The sequence below is a fragment of the Onychomys torridus genome, chromosome 1 (assembly GCF_903995425.1).
Source record: "Onychomys torridus chromosome 1, mOncTor1.1, whole genome shotgun sequence".
Classification (NCBI taxonomy): Eukaryota; Metazoa; Chordata; class Mammalia; order Rodentia; family Cricetidae; genus Onychomys; species Onychomys torridus.
In genome coordinates, this window is record NC_050443.1 from 35,381,893 (window position 1) to 35,398,240 (window position 16,348).

The following is a 16,348-nucleotide window of genomic DNA, read 5'->3' on the forward strand; positions in this document are numbered from 1 at the left end:
ATGTTTCATCCATTCATTCCTACATACTTTCATTAAGTACTTTCCCATGACTTATCATTCACTTGCTAAGAATGAATATAAGCATAAATGAGATCTAACCCCCATCATTTTTGGGAAACTGGTATTTGAATGACAGATGCAAAGGAAAATGCATGTGAGAGCAGGATGTAGTAAAATGTATATGTGCCTTGAACCACTGGGCAAGGGAGGAGCTGGAGAAGGAGATACCAGCTGAGGGTTGAAAAACATCTGGACATAGCCTTCTCTTCCTTCATTGTCTACTTCTAGATTTTAACCATCAGGCTGAATTAAACTGTGCATTCACCACAATACTAAAATCATTGTTACAGATTTTACCTCTGAGAACTGAATAAATGCATTGTCTTTGAGCCAACCATCCTTTCTGGGCTCATTGATAAGATGATGATATTATGACTGATGCTGACTCAGACACAACCAGATTTTTCCATCATGGTTCAGCAAAGCACTCTGGACGTAATATTAGTTGTGTAACTTACATGGATATAAATACTATAAATTTTAGCCTCAAATATCCCTCAGCATCTATTTTTTTTAAACTCCTTTCCTACCTTTTCATATCTATGTTAGATTAAACTAAGATTTAGAAAAAGTCTGGATCTTGCTAGTGGAAAGAAAAGCATTTTTTAAAATTTCTTTCCCCTAGGGTGACTGACATGCCGACAGCCAGGCATGCTCACTATGATTCATCAAAATTCCTCCAGCTAGAAAGTTGGATTCCACAATAAACTCATGGGGACCCCAGTCCCACAGCATCTGTCTTGTTTGTTTGCCAGCAGCAAGTGCTGACTGAGAAACAAGTCTCTGCAGACAGAGGCAGTGCTGGCTCAGCTTGAGGGGAGCTGTCCTGTATAATGTGTAAAGACCTGGAGTAGCTGTGTGTTTTCTATATCTGGACCTCTGGTGGCGGCATTGAACTCTTGTGACAGCACAGAAGGGATAACCAGTGTTATGAGTGTGGCACACATGTGTGCTCCCCACATGCCACAAGGGTCTAAAGGGAATGGATTTCTAGCTCTAATTCATCTTTCACCAAAACCATAAATGTGCAGCATTATCACCTGGTGCCCACGCATGATCTGTGGTTATTCTTTGCAGACTCCCAGAATCTGCTGTGAGGATCGAACTTCTGGAAAAGTGGGTTTTCATTGTCTTTCCCATTTCCAGAGGAAGCTGGAGGTTCTCCAGGGTCCCCGGGGAAGTCCCAGACTTTTAGTTTAGCTTCTTCACTAGCTGTGAGAGTGCATACTTGTCCTGGTTTACATTCTGGTGCTGTGATGAAATGCCCTAACCAAAAGCAGCTTGGGGAGTAGCAGGGATTACGTTGCTTACACTTCCAGGTTATGGTCTAACACTGAAGAAAGGCAGGATTTTGAAGCAAAAACTGTAGAAGAAAGCTACTTGTTGACATACTTACAGACTCACTATCAGGCTTTTGCTTAGCTAGCTTTTTTTTTTTTTTTTTTTTTTTTCCCAACACAAGGTTTCTCTGTGTAGCTTTGCGCCTTTCCTGGAACTCACTTGGTAGCCCAGGCTGGCCTTGAACTCACAGAGATCCACCTGGTTCTGCCTCCCGAGTGCTAGGATTAAAGTCATGCGCCACCACCGCCCAGCTTAGCTAGCTTTCTTATACAGCCCAGGACTACCTGCCTAGATATGGTACTGCCTATAGTAGGCTATACCCTCCAATATTAATTAGCAATCAACACAGTCCCCTACTGACATACCTGCAGGCCAATGTGATCTAGGCAAGCTCTGAATGAGTCCCCTTCCTTCCTCAGGTGACTGACTCTAGACTGTATCGATGCCTATTAGGTTACTTGTATCCACAGATTATTTGCCTCTCCTGCCTTAAAACCTACTAATTTCATCGTTTTATTTAGAAATCAACAAAGTGTTTACTCATCCTTTATTCTGCCTCTAGAAATTTCCATTGAAATTTCTAATTTCAATTCTGAATTGAATTTAGAGTGGGAGTGATAGCATCATCAACATCATCATCATTATCATCATCATCATCATCATCATCATCATCAATCATCGAAACAGGGTCTTACCATGTTGCCTTGCTGTCCAAAACTCACTACGGAGACAGACTGGCCTCGAACACACAAAGATTTGGCTGAATTTGCCTCCTAAGTACCAAATGTGAAAGGGAAGGATGTTTAAACAGGGTTTTCATGGGCATAGCAAGATAAATGATTGTTTTGCTCTATAAGACACCTTAGCTCTCTATCTCCTTTTCCCCTAAACCCTAGGTGCTAGCTGCCTAAATGTGATGGTTTATAGAGATCATAGACACTTTTCTGAGAGATTTGTAAATGTCAAAGGTAGAATTTCTTGCTATTCCCATATAAAGACTTGTCTTTCAGCCAAACACGAGGAAGTCATTTCTGAAAAAAAAAAAAAATCAATCTTCTGGTTACACTTTACATTTCCCACTGCCTCATATTCAGAGAGCATTGAGCTGACTCGGTAATCTGTGGTGAGCCTTTTCCCTGTGTGAACTGAGACCTTACCCCATCTCACTTTGTACTTTTGAGAATTTTAGTCTATCTCACAGCTTCAACCTACAAAATTTGGGAAGTGACAATCAGCATTAAATGTTGATAGCTCATTTCAGGGGATTTATATAAATGCACACACCACACACAATCTAATTGCAGTGTCTGAAGACGCCAGACAAGTATTGGGTCCTGGCATGCAGATACCATAAAAGGAACGCATGCTGGGAAAATGGATAATAGGGCAGAGCTGGTTCTGTACAGTCTAAGGAGCTTTCTCCCTTTACTTAGCTGAGTTGTCATGAGGTAACACTGTCATATTTCAGGCTAAGTCCATAGCTCAGTGCACTACTCTGGCTTCAAAGAGGTAACTGCAGACTGACCCTGAACTGATACCTTCAACAGGCCTTATAGAAGGAAATCCCAAAGTGCATTCATTCATTATGTTTTATATTCCAGTGTTAATTAAATTTGTGTTCATATATGCCATTATTCAGATATTTCCAGGAGAACAAAGAGAAGGTTTTTAGCCAACAGTGGCTACATTCCAAGAAATAATTACGTGGAGGAATTCTGTAAGAACGATCCATCCCTAGCATGATAATCAGCAACTAAAGCCTGCCTAGTTTAGCTCAGGGGCAAGTCTTTGGCCTTAAAATTCTGCACATGATTCAGGTATTTGCTGATTGTGAAGAATCAGATCACAGAGAAAATAAGCAAAGCTCTAGAGATTTCCCTTTGTCAAGAATATGTGAAGAATGGGGATTTTTAAAATTAACTATACTAGTAAATTAGCATGTTATCGTTCCCATATTGTTTTCCCCAGAGCAATAAATCTGTGAGATGTTGAACATTTCCCAAAAGAAAGCATTCAGCAGTGAAATGAATTTGAAAAATGGTGTGCAAGGTTTGGATGGTCTGTCTGTCTTTCTGTCTGTGTGTCCTTTCCTTGTCAAGGTAGTAAACATATTCTTGGTAATATGCCATCTGTCCTTCTGGTCTATGCAGGAGCAGCACCCTGCTTTGATATCCTGTTCAACTCTCAGTATTTAAAGATGCCCATTTGTGATTAAATTAACTCATTTTCAAGTTTCCTTATCTACAGTTCATGTGGATGTGCAAAACTATACATGTACACACACAGACACATATATACATACAGACACACACACACACATATGTATGTTAAAAGGTCAATTAGACTTTTTTTGTATGTTTGTTTTGTTTTAGTTTTCCAAGACAGGATTTCTTTGTGTTGTCCTGGCTGTCCTGGAATTAGCTCTTAGCTCTGTAGACCAGGTTGGCCTCAAACTCACAGAGATCCACTTGCCTCTGTCTCCCAAGTGCTGGATTAAAGGCATGTGCCACCACTGCCCAGCCAGTTAGACTGTTCTTAATCTGGGACTTCCTGAACTCACCTCTTCTGAAATATCTTTGAAGAACACACAACAATATCGAGAATTACTCATTTAGGAACACAGCCATGTTTATCTAATAGTCTATGCCATCAGTTTAGATTTTGGTTATTTAGATGCTGACCTAGAATGTGCAACTATAAATGATTCAGAAACCACCAGTTTCATTCATACTGCTCTTTTATGTCAGAAGGTACTGGGAAGTGAAGGTTTCAACATTTTTGCATTCTGGGGGACAAAGTTGCATTTTGATCTTCCTGTAACTTTTATTTTAGATGATATGTCAGCTATAATCTGTTGACATGAGCATGTTTGAGGTATTTACTTTAAGGTTAGTGCAAAAAGACACTAATGTCCTGGCGGGCTTGTGTTTTTCTCTGAGGCAGATATTGATGAGTGTGCAGAGGGATTCGTTGAGTGCCACAACCACTCCCGCTGTGTTAACCTGCCAGGGTGGTACCACTGTGAGTGCAGAAGCGGTTTCCATGACGATGGGACCTATTCACTCTCCGGGGAGTCCTGCATTGGTAAGCAGCTCTCAGCAACACCCTGCACCTGGATCTTTGCAAGGTGGTAACTTTGCAAGGGTGTGATCACTCACCAGTTAAATTCATCTCTTCTCAAATTCTCTTCCCCTACAATTTAGAGATTAGGTCAAGGATTATACAGGGTGGGGTGTGGGGAATTTTATACCAAAGTAAAGCAGTTAGAGGAACAAAATCTGGCTCTTTGTGCTGAGGGTGTTTAGTTCTTTCTCTGTAAAACTGTGGTGATAAGCTGAAGTTTTAGACAGTCTGAGGAGCCGCTGACAGGTGGAAATAGTACTAGATTTAGAGTTAGAAATTGGAGCTTGACTTGAGACTCTTAGAAGTCACTCTGCTCTCTGATCCTTATCTGGGGGTGTGTAAAAGGAATAATAATACATGTGCCTTTCAGGATGAGATGGAATGTCTGTTTAAAATTGCAAGCTTTGAACTGATGCCTGCATATGATGTAACTTGAGTTAACCTTAGGGTTGTTGCTGTTACCACAGTCACCATCTCCTGCAATGTCACCTCTAATCGCCATCCTGCCTGTGCTTCTGCTCGTGTTCAATGTAGGAAGTTAGCAAAGTTCTTAAGCTTAGGACTCTAAATCTTTGAAGGAACCCAGCTGATGAGAGACTGAACTCTTTCCTTGAGATCCATAGCTAATATCATTCATTCAGGTCCTGTGTATTCTGCTGGATTAGTGAAGTTTCTCCTGTGATTTACTCAGCATTTTCTTAACTTTGCCACCAGTATCAGTGACAGGTAAAGATCAACTAAGCCACAGTGGGACATAGCACTAGCTTTCCACCATCCTCTTGCTTTTGGGATGAATGTGGGATGGTAGTTACAAGCATAGACCCTTGGGGTAGACTCCTGGACATAATTCCAGCTCTTCCACTTCTGGGTATGTTAGTTTATGCAAACACTTTCTAGTCTGTGCCTCGACTACCAACATCTATAAAATGGAGATAATGCTTGTTTCTAATTGTTATGAACATTGTAACAGCTAACTTGATTAGCCTCTATTAAACATTCAAAATGTATTAGTGTTAATCGTAAATGTCAGTACATTTCAACATTATGTTAATACTCATCTGCATTTCTACTATTGTTGACATAATGGTTTATAACTTCATGGAGAGCTGTTTCTTTAAGTTTTCACATACTTCTTTTACATATTATTGATATCTCTGTATATGTATAGCTCATGACATAGAATTTATGTGAATAGTAGACCAAATGGTTATGCCTAAGGACTGGAGACAGGTACAATACTAATATATAGGATAATAACTTTGAGGGCTGAAATAAAATTTAATTCTCGGTGATTATATGCAATGTCATTAATGAAGCAGATGCCTGCATTTTAGTTATAAAGAGCTTTAGAAACAACCTAGTTAAAACAACATCATGAATGACTGGGCCTGACATGGGGCTACACATCCTCAACTGTGGATGGGAAGCCAGGTGACAGCCAGGCTTCTGTTTTCCTTTTCGATGTGTTCATAGGAATTATTGACCCTCTAGTCTACTTATTTTATATCCTTTACCCAGGACAGTTTCAGTACTGCAATCTAGCTTCAAAATATGCTTTATTCTGCTACCTTTCCAGTGAGAACTATTGTAGTCAGTGTACAATAAATTAGGAAATGCAGTCAGATTATGTGACTACCAAAGAAACTCTGACACAGAGAGGGATAGGTGCTTGCTCCCCGATATAAGGTTTATTTGATACCAGAAATAGCTGAACCTAAGTCAAGGGTCCTGGATGTCAAGGATAGTCACTGTGTGCACATGTTCTGATATAATTGTCACAGTAGATTGACATTTTATAGTCCCAGTGTTGGTCTCTGTCTGCCAGGCTGAGTGACATGTATGCACATGCACAGGGATGTGTGTAAGAGTGCTTGTATATATATACACGTGTGTATATGAGCTCATGCACACCATTATTTCGTTCAGGGACTGACTCCTTTTCTGTACAGGGACCTTCCTGATTGAAGTGGACTCTTTGACAGCAAGATGGTTGTTTTCATTCACATCACTTGGAACTTTAATTGTTAATCAAGTTATTTTTCTTTTTCTCACTTTTCCAAAAAAACATGAAAACATAATTCTGGCCATCACTCAATGTTTCTTTGGTAACTGACAGCATTTTTTTTTGTCCAGAAAAAATTTCTGGACAAACAAATGTGTAAATTGTGGTTTGATGTCTTCCTGTACAAACTTACTTTGAATACCACCTTCTCTATGAGCAACTTTCTCATGTTTCACTGCTGTCAGGCTTTTAGGTGGCATTGTCCCTGCCTAGCTCCTGGCTTCATCTACTGAGTGTACTAGCCTGCTTGCTCTTTCCAGGCCTGTGGCATGGCAGTGAGTGCCTCCTAGTTCCTGGTATATCCTTCCTGTGCTGTCTGACCCCTGGCATTGCTGCCCCATCTGTTAGGTCCCATATCAAATGTTCTACTTTAGGCAGAACCAGTGTGACAGTTATTCAAGTTTCTGTATCTTATCTTCCCCAAGCATTTTGTTATATTATATACTTACATCTTAAATAGTCTTTAGCACATGCACAAACATAGTTTTGATAGCCTCTTTTCTCAAATATGCATGTTCTTGGGAGTCAGAGACCTTATCACTTTCAATACTGTAACTGTGGTCTCTAGAAAAATCCAGTATTCAATACAGCTGTGTCATAAGTAGAACAGACATCCAAAATGTATGAGGTCAGCCATATTGTCTATTTGGCTTGACATAGCTAGATCCATAGATTGTTCTGCGGGGCAAAGGATGTTAGATTCTCTAACACCTCTTGAGACATTTCAGAAAAGACATTCACTAAGAGCTCCCATTGCACCCACCCTGCATCCCACCTTCTGGGGATTTAACTGTGAACAAGTGGAGATGTCTGTTCTTGAGGGATTTATGAACTGCAAACTCAGAGTCCTAATAACAGAGCTTAATGGCAGTGAAAATGATCATACCCAAATAAGCCTGAAATAGGACAAACCACTAACGCCTACATTTAAAAGAGTAGGCAGTTCCTAACACAACCTATAAAATTAAAAGATGGTTTCACAAAATGGACTCAGCTATACTTTCCCTCTCAGACAGTGGTAGAATCACAAGCATTAGGATCTAAAAATGCAGCCATTTAGGCTTTTAGAAGAATAGTCTCATCATTCTATTTTTTTTCAGTCAGATGGCAATAATAACACCTGCTATATTCACTTCACCAGAAACTCTACAATGTTGACACAATAAAGAATAGCATTCATACAAGATTTATTTTTATGTAGAAAAATGTTCATCTTTTTTTCCAAAGTAGATCATATGACCCAACAATTGAGTGGTACCAGGCATTATAGAGACAGAGTAATCATGCACAAGAGACTCTTTGCAAGCAATTGTTCTCTGCTTTGTTCATTTGTACAATGTGTCAGGAGACAAGGACACACAGATACCTGTGTTTAGTATTACCAGAAGGTGCCAGTGGCCAGCTATGATACTATGTTTTGATGAAGTAGTAGAAGACTGTGATTCTCAATGCTATCGTGGAAGTTGTAAGCAGTTGTGTGTGTGTGTGTGTGTGTGTGTGTGTGTGTGTGTGTGTGTATGTGTGTGTGTGTGTGTGTGTGTGTGTGTGTATACATACATATGTATATGTGTGCATGTGTATGTGTAGGTATGGAGATGTAGATTTGTACAGGTGTATATGCAGGTGTGCAAAGGACAGACATTAATGTTTGGCTGCCTTCTGTGATCACTTTTCTTACTATTTGAACAAAATTTCTCACTGAACCTGGAGCAATGCAACTATCTGGTTGGCCAATGAACTGCAGGAATCCTTCCATCTCTGCCCCCACCCCTCCAGCATTGGGATTATGGACATGTATCACTAGGCCATGATTTTACATGTGTGCTAGGGATATGAACTCAGTTCCTCATGCTTGTAGGGCAGGCACTTTTTTGCAGAACCATTGCTCCAGCATAGAGGCTGCTTTTCTATCTAGGCATAGTAGTCAGCATCATCAAGAAATGAGGAGGAACACTGTATACCTAATCATGGCATACAGAAAGAATAGATTCCCTTCCCCTCCCCTCCATGTCACTGTGTCACCATGGCCTCAGTCCTGCTTATGGACCTTTGTTTTCCTTTCATATTTTTCATGCTTTGCATGGATACTCCAGCCTGCTCAAGTCCTTATTCTATTCTTCCTCAGTGTATTACTCTTTGTTTGTGTATTTCTTCCATTTCTACTAGCCAAAGTTCCAATCAAGTCTTACTCTCCAAACCTGGCATTTCCAAACTAATTTCACATCAGATCTCAGGTACTTTTAAAAAAATGCTTGTGATTTAGCAGCATAATCATAATTACTAGCAGTTGGTCTTGCTTGGGACCTAGATGCAGTGGTCTTTTAAAACATCTCTGAGTCACTAGAAAGAATGCACAGTTATCACACAAAATCATTGTCATAGATATCTCCATTAATGAGAATAGTGTTTAAAAACCTTCCGTATTATGTGGACCTACAGCTATTTATTTATAACAGGATTTACTAGATAAATCTTATGTTATTAATCAGCTTTTCATCCCTATAACATTTTGGTATGTTCTGTAAATCTGTATTAAGTTAAATCATGGTGGGAATGCCTTATAGTAATTAATAAGTATAATCCATTTTTGTTGAGGTACACTGGAGGAAGACACAGTTCTCCTAACACTAGGCAGCTGTCAGCCTCCTGCCTCTACCTTCCCCACAGGACACAATAAATTGAAGGCACCATACTGAGCTCTGCTCTCTGGTCACAATAAACAGCACAGCTGCATGGACAGCTGTGCACCCACTGTCATCATCTAATGAATAGCAAACTTATATTTATTAATAGAAGTTATTAAAATACTGTTTTTCCACAATGAGGTATTATTTGTTTGTTATTAACTTTTGTCACCATACAAAATAACAAGAAATAACCAAGCAACTAAGGAAGGTTCTAATGTGATTTCTTATTAAAAATGTTTGTTAGCACTTCTTAATTATTCAGAGGTATTGTGACATTGCTGTGCATCTTAGTTGTTATATATATTTTGAGATATATCAAAAGAATAAGTGGGTAAAGGGACATATAGGATGGACCAAAGTCACCAGGACCTGGATAGTTGAGAACATGTTCCACATTTGTTTATGGCTATCTGTGTACCTTCAAAAGACCTCACAGAAGAGTCGTCTACAGCAGATGAGAATGAGTCTTGTCAACTCCCTCTGGAAGCTTGCTATTCCCTTGAAAGTCCAGCCACATGTGTGTAAATCTGGACCTGTGAAGCATGATGAGTAGATGGGACGTGTTGTTGAGACTTCATTGGAAAGACAAATGCTCTTCCTCATTTCAGTGATAAACACTTTATACGTGATATTAGAACAGAATCTGTCATACCCAAGGCTCAGTAGTCACCTGGACAAACAGGCTAACAGTGCAAGTTTGTATGTTGTTGGACATTGGAACTATACCCAAGTATTTGGTAGAATTCTAATAGGATCTCAAGCTTACCATAAGGTCTATCCTCCCAGACACACTGTGTTATTCAGGTTTGTGTTGCTGAGACAAGATATCTGAGACAGATGATATGAAAGGAGAAAGGCTTTAGAGGATTTGGTCCATTGTTAGCCAATTCCATTGTCTTTAAGTTCATAGCAAAGCAGAACATCATGGTAGAGATCATGTGGTTGACAAAACTGCTCACCTCATGATGGCCAGGGAGCAAATAAAAGAGAGAATGGTAAGAAATGGCTGGGGCAATTCATGTCCTTCAAGGGCAGAGCCTTAATGGTCTACTTCCTTCAACCAGGTCTCCTGTACCTCCGGACCGGTCCAATAGGGTCAGAATCCAGAAATGGATTGATGTACTGATTTGGTCAGAACTCTGATTCGGTCAGTCACCTCTTAAAGGCCACACTCCTAAACACTGTTGCATTGTGGTTAAAACCTTTAGCACATGGGCTTTTGGGGGTCATTTAAGACTCAAACCATGCCACCATCTCTGACCCTGTTTAGTATAGATTTGGTGTGTATTTCCATGTTGTTCAAACATCTTCCTAATGGTTGGAGTAACTAGCAATGGTCATGAAGCAGTGCAGAGGATGTGGGGAGCCTGGGGGCTCAGTTCATACCATATGGCAACCATATGAATAAAAATAGAGGGGATAATTAGTATTTTGGTGTATGCACACGAGCACATGTATGAGCGCACACACATAAGCACATGCATCTGCATATATGCATACATGCATGCACGCATACACACATACACACATGCATACATAATATCCATACTCATAAAACAGTATTAAAGTGGTGAGATATATGGTGCAGAGTATTCATTCCTTAGGAATATTGAAACATAGAAGTTGAAAAAAAATCATTCATGAAGCAAACAGTAGCATTCTTATACAAACTACTGTATAAGATATTCTTATACATCTTTGCTGTAACATGATGTGGTTGGCATTATAAAATATGGAGGCAATTAGGGAAGAAAGGAGTAAGCTCAGACCAGAGAACTGTCATACCAGATGGCATGTAAACAATTGGACTCACAGGTAAAAGTATAAAAATCTACTAATAATATCTAAAACCTATACACTATTAATGTTGTAAGAGCTTTCCATTTCCTGACTCATTTATGATCAGAATTATTCTGTTAGAAAGTGATTTGCATAATGACCATTTACTGAACAAATAAGCTGAGTCTTCCCTATGTATTATGAATGTCCCAAATTAATTTGGCCTAAAATCTCTTTTATTTCCCAGGCATTTTTTGAATTTTTTTGATAATTTCATATGTGATTACTCTCTTTACAGTTGTTCCCTCCAACTTCTCTTGTGTCTCCATCTACTATTTCTTAAATTCATGACACCCCTCTTCTTTTGTTATGGATTATTTTTATACAGACAGATAGATAGACAGACAGACAGACAGACAGATACAAAATCTACAGAGTACACTGAGTGTTGTTCATATGCACATTTGTTTAGCTTTAACCACTTGGGATTGTATAAACTTTTGGTGTCCCATCTCTGTGGGAGAGTGATTCCCAGTGCAGAATGTACTCATTGAAATCTCATAACTTAGTGCTAATTGCTGAAACTTTCTAGAAAGACTTATTCAGGTGTTGCCATTGAAAAGTCAGCAGCTTCTGAAGAGATTTCTTATCTAAGTCTGTAGCAAAGATCTGTTGAGTACACAAGCTGCTGTGTAAATAGCCGATTTTTTTTTGTAAGTTGAACTTTCTTAGAAGGAAGTCATGTCAATCTATACCTGTGTGTCTATTAATTTCTTTGTTGATGTGGTTATTTAATATGAGTCATTTAGTTCTGTTGTTCTGTGTTGAGCTCTGGCTTCCTGACATGTAGTTGGGTTTTACATGGGATAAATGGTTCCATAATCATGCTTTGGATGGTTGTGACTCTGTTTTATATAGAATGTACATTTTGTCTCCTATGGTGTTGGAATAAAATGGCCCCCGTAGGCCGATAGGGAGTATCACTACTAGGAGGTGTGTGTGGCTTTGTTGAAGTAGGTGTGGCTTTGTTGGATGAAATGCATCACCAGGGACCTGGTTTTGAGGTCTCAAGTGCTCAAACCAGGTCTAGTGGCTCTCAGTTAACTTCCTGCTACCTGCAGATTTTGATGTAGAACTCTCAACCCCTTCTCCAGCACCATGTCTGCATGCATGCCTGTATGCTTTCCACTATGTTGATAATAGGCTAAACCTCTGAACTGTAATTAAATTTTTTCCTTTATAAGAGTTGTCATAGTCATGATATCTCTTCACAGCAATAGAAAATCTGAGACATTTCCTTTCTATACAATCAGATTTTTCTGTTTTACAAATAACATTCAGAGAGCTGCTTTCTTTTTTATGTTGGTTGGCAAGACTTGAAAATAGGGTTTCATAAATCAGACCATAGCATCTCAAAGGTGTCTCCAGTAGGAATATGCTGAGTCAGACTCTTGGTATAGGGAAGGGCATGTGTGATACAGAGCTTCTGAGGCCAGAGATGACCCTTTTATGATGTGATGAACCACCCAGTAAGAGGTCAGAGGAAGTGAAAGCTATAAAGAAGGCTTTATGGAACTTGACTGGGATGTGCAGACAAATTTTTGTTGGGTATTACCCAAGGAAAAACACAGACAAAGAAAGTATTTTCCAGTGTGGTTAGGGTTTTCTTCAGAGCTTTCTTATCACATGAATGTAGCATCTCTAAAAATCAACCATCAGGAGCTATATTTTGATTTTTGTTGTTATAGGATCATAAAGGCTGTTGCTAACAAGTTTTATGAATTTTTAAGGTTTTATTTCTGGTTTTTGTTTTTGTTTGTTTGTGTTTTTGGTTTTTTTGTTTGTTTGTTTGTTTTTTGACACAGACTCTCATAGTGTAGTCCCAGGTGTCCTGGAGCTAAACATATCACAGCCTGAATTTCTCAATCTTCTTGTGTCTTCCTCTCTTGTAATGGGATTACCAGGGTGTGTCTCTTTAAAAGTATTAAGAGAAGCTTTTGCTTTCTTTCTGAGTAGTCAGACAGTTCTACTAGTGAGAAAAGAGTAAGTGGGGCACACTGAAGACTTAATTCCTATATATGAAATGTCCTGTATAGATTATAGCTGTGATTCCAGAAATGTGACACTCTAGGCAGCACTATCCACTTTCACTTGAGCTTCCTAGAAATGCAAATTTCCAGACAAAGAACTCTGTGAGTAGGGTCTTGATGAGTCCCTGTTGGCTAATGCTGATGCCCACTCATGTCTGCAAACCACTGCTATGGATTTTCACTGAATCCCTCCAGAGGAGCCAGGGACATTAAGTAGCTGTGCAAGTACATCTGGGGTTACAACTCACAGAGGACATGAGCTGGCATTTCCCTGGGACCTCAGAAAGATGCTGACCCTCCACAGAGTAACAACCACTGTGAACATGACAGGTCTTGGAGTCAGCATTTCCAGCTACAATTCTGATTTGCCTCCTTGGTATTTTCTGCCTGGAGATCTGTAACCTTTCTCCAGGGAAATTCATCTGCCTTCTTTTCTCAGTTCCTGAATAATCCTTGGTAGTTGTTAGATTCTTGCCTCTTGAGGCTCAGTATGAACAATTGTTTCATTACAGAAACGTCTGGCTTTAAATGCTTTAGAGGCAAAGATCATGTCTAAGCAGCAATTTAGACATCAGCATCTACAACTTCTTTGCGAGGGATATTGAATTGTTTGCTTTAGTTTGAGGTTACTCTGGCTGCTGTGAAATGTTTACCTGTGGCATTATGAGCATAGAATCTTAAACTGCCTTTCTCAGATTTACAAGGTTCAAAAATCACTCCACAAAAGACCACCACTCACATCTGCTAAAGCAAGAGGGTTTATTTCTCAAGAGCAAACTCCAGCATACTAGGGTGAGCCACACAACAAAATGGCAGTGACCTCCTTAGAGAAACTCTCAGGCTCCTTTTATACACAGCTAGGGGAATTTCAGGGACAGTTAGGTCATCTCCAACAATTGTGATTGACTAAGCAAGTAACACATAAATTTCATTGGCTGTGGCATCTTTGGACACGTCAGGGCAAGTCCAGACAAGCGCTGGCATGTCTTAAGGGAGGTGGGGGTTGCAGGATCTGCCCTTTTCTGATTGGCTGGCCCCAGCCTGTAGCGCCTCCCAGCCCTCCAGTTGGACAAGGCCAACACTGGTGCCCTTCAAGCAATACACAGGATGCACCCCATCCCCAGCCATCTAAGAGCCAGGATTGGGCAGGCTGCCAGGCTCAGGAGCAGCCTGGGAGAAGGCTGAAGTCCCCAACCCACTGGAGAACCACAGAATGAGGTAACCCAGAAGCAGGCCAGGGGCTATGCCAAAAGCCATGCATGACCTAGGCAAACAGGAACTGCTGGCTAGGGTCAGACCACCAGGCATCATACCCATGTGCCTCCAGCTTTCCCAGTCTGTGCCCCATGCTCTGAGGCTCTGGCCCTGCCCCTCCTCCATAGATGGCTGTGCTGCAGCCACATCCAGACAGCAGACAGCAAGGAGCTGGCCCAGACAGAAGCAGCTGCAGAGCCAACTTGGAGCAAGGGGCTGTCTGAAGATCAAGTAGAGCACAGTTGGGGGGAAAAATCACCATTGACTTTTGAATCCTTCTTGAAGTCTGAGTGGCCAGGAAAGGAAGCAGGCAGAGAATGGTAGAGATTATGGTGCGGGCTAGCCAGCATGGTGTTTCCCTTGAAGAGGGAAAAGGGTCACGGTGTTTCCAGGCAAAGCACATGTGTAGGTGAATGGAGAGCAACAGCAGTCTGAGTGGAGATACTCAGATACTCAGATACTAAAGGGAGCTAGTTGTATGTGTATGGGTGAGGGGGGGTTGGGGGTGGTGGTGGTAACACTATGAACCCAATCAAGCACCTGATAAATGGGTGTGAGGGTGGAAACTGAGGAAAAAGGAGATTTCAAGGTAGTAGACCATCTTGTGATGGAGGAGTTGAGAGTGTTGAAACCTCCCATGGAATAAGTTTCTCCCAATGCTGAAATTTTGTGATGTGTGAAATCAGGTGATGTCTTTTGTAGAAGTAACCATTTTTAATGTGTCATGTAACTACACAAACCCAGGAGCACTTCAAATGAGATTGTATCCCTTTGGGATAGTTAATTTTGATTGGTAGCTGGTTGGGTTGAAAAATTCCCTAGGGAATCAGTGAGACATATCTTCATGTGTATCTGCGAGAGAGTGCATTTCCAGAGACAATTAACTGAGTGGTAGGGCATTCTCTGAATATGGGCTGTACCATCCTGTAAACTGGGGTCCCAGATTGAATAATGAGGAATAATAATAATAGGGTGTAACTGAAGTTTTCTCTGGTCCTGCCCAGCCCCACACACTCCACAGCCGCTTATAAAATAATCACCCAGAAGCTTATATTAATTAAAACTGCTCAGCCTAGCTCAGGCCTACCACTGACTATCACTTACACTTAAATTAACCCATAATCCTTATTTATGTTTAGCCACATGGCTTGGTACCTTTTCTCAGTTCTGCCTTCACATCTTGCTTCCTCTGTGTCTGGCTGGTGACTCCTGACTCAGCCTTCCTGTTTCCAGAATTCTCCTCTCTGCTTATCCCACCTATACTATACTTCCTGGCTGGCTACTGGCCAATCAGCATTTTATTTATCAACCAAATCTGAGCAACACCCATTCACAGCATACCGAACAACATTCCCATCAATGCAGTGACCACTAGCAGTCATTATCTACTTCTGCTTCATTTGCAATGTGGCCAGTCAACTCATTTTCCTGTGGCTCAGTCTTCTATGTCATGATGTGAACCTTCAACTGTGAGCTAAGATAAATCATTCTTCCTTATGTTGCTTTGTCAGACATTTTCTCAAAACAATGAAAAGAGTAACTAATATTTCTTAGCAGATTAAATGTGCTCAATAAGTATCTATTAGTAAATGAATTAATAAGGAGACCTCTAGAATGATTGTTTTTATAATCAATGAAGACATTGGCTTATATCCAAGTTATCTTGATGTGCATAGCTGGACCTTGAGTGAATGGCAAAAATTTCTTTTGTTTCAACTCTAGCAGCCTTAAAGATAAACAAAGGAGCATTAAAAATGAACACAGTAAGAGAGTAATTTAAAATGATAAGCAAAATTTTAATTAGTAATAAAATTGCAATATGGAGGATAATTCCTGTTAAGTAGAATAAAAGTCTAACTTGTATAGAAGTGACTGGATGGTTTTCTGTTGTTGTTTTGTTGTGTTTATTTTTAAGATTTGTTTTATTCCTTTAAATTGTGTATAGGTGTGTG

General features: G+C 40.2%; 1 protein-coding gene across 1 annotated transcript in view; it reads left to right on the forward strand.

The window, feature by feature from the left end:
• Window positions 1-16,348, forward strand: part of Nell1 (neural EGFL like 1) — an 846,309-nt gene that overhangs the window by 786,596 nt on the left and 43,365 nt on the right. The window contains exon 14 of the mRNA XM_036206955.1: window positions 4,345-4,485. Coding sequence (XP_036062848.1) covers window positions 4,345-4,485 — 141 coding nt within the window. The remainder of the gene's footprint in view (window positions 1-4,344; window positions 4,486-16,348) is intronic.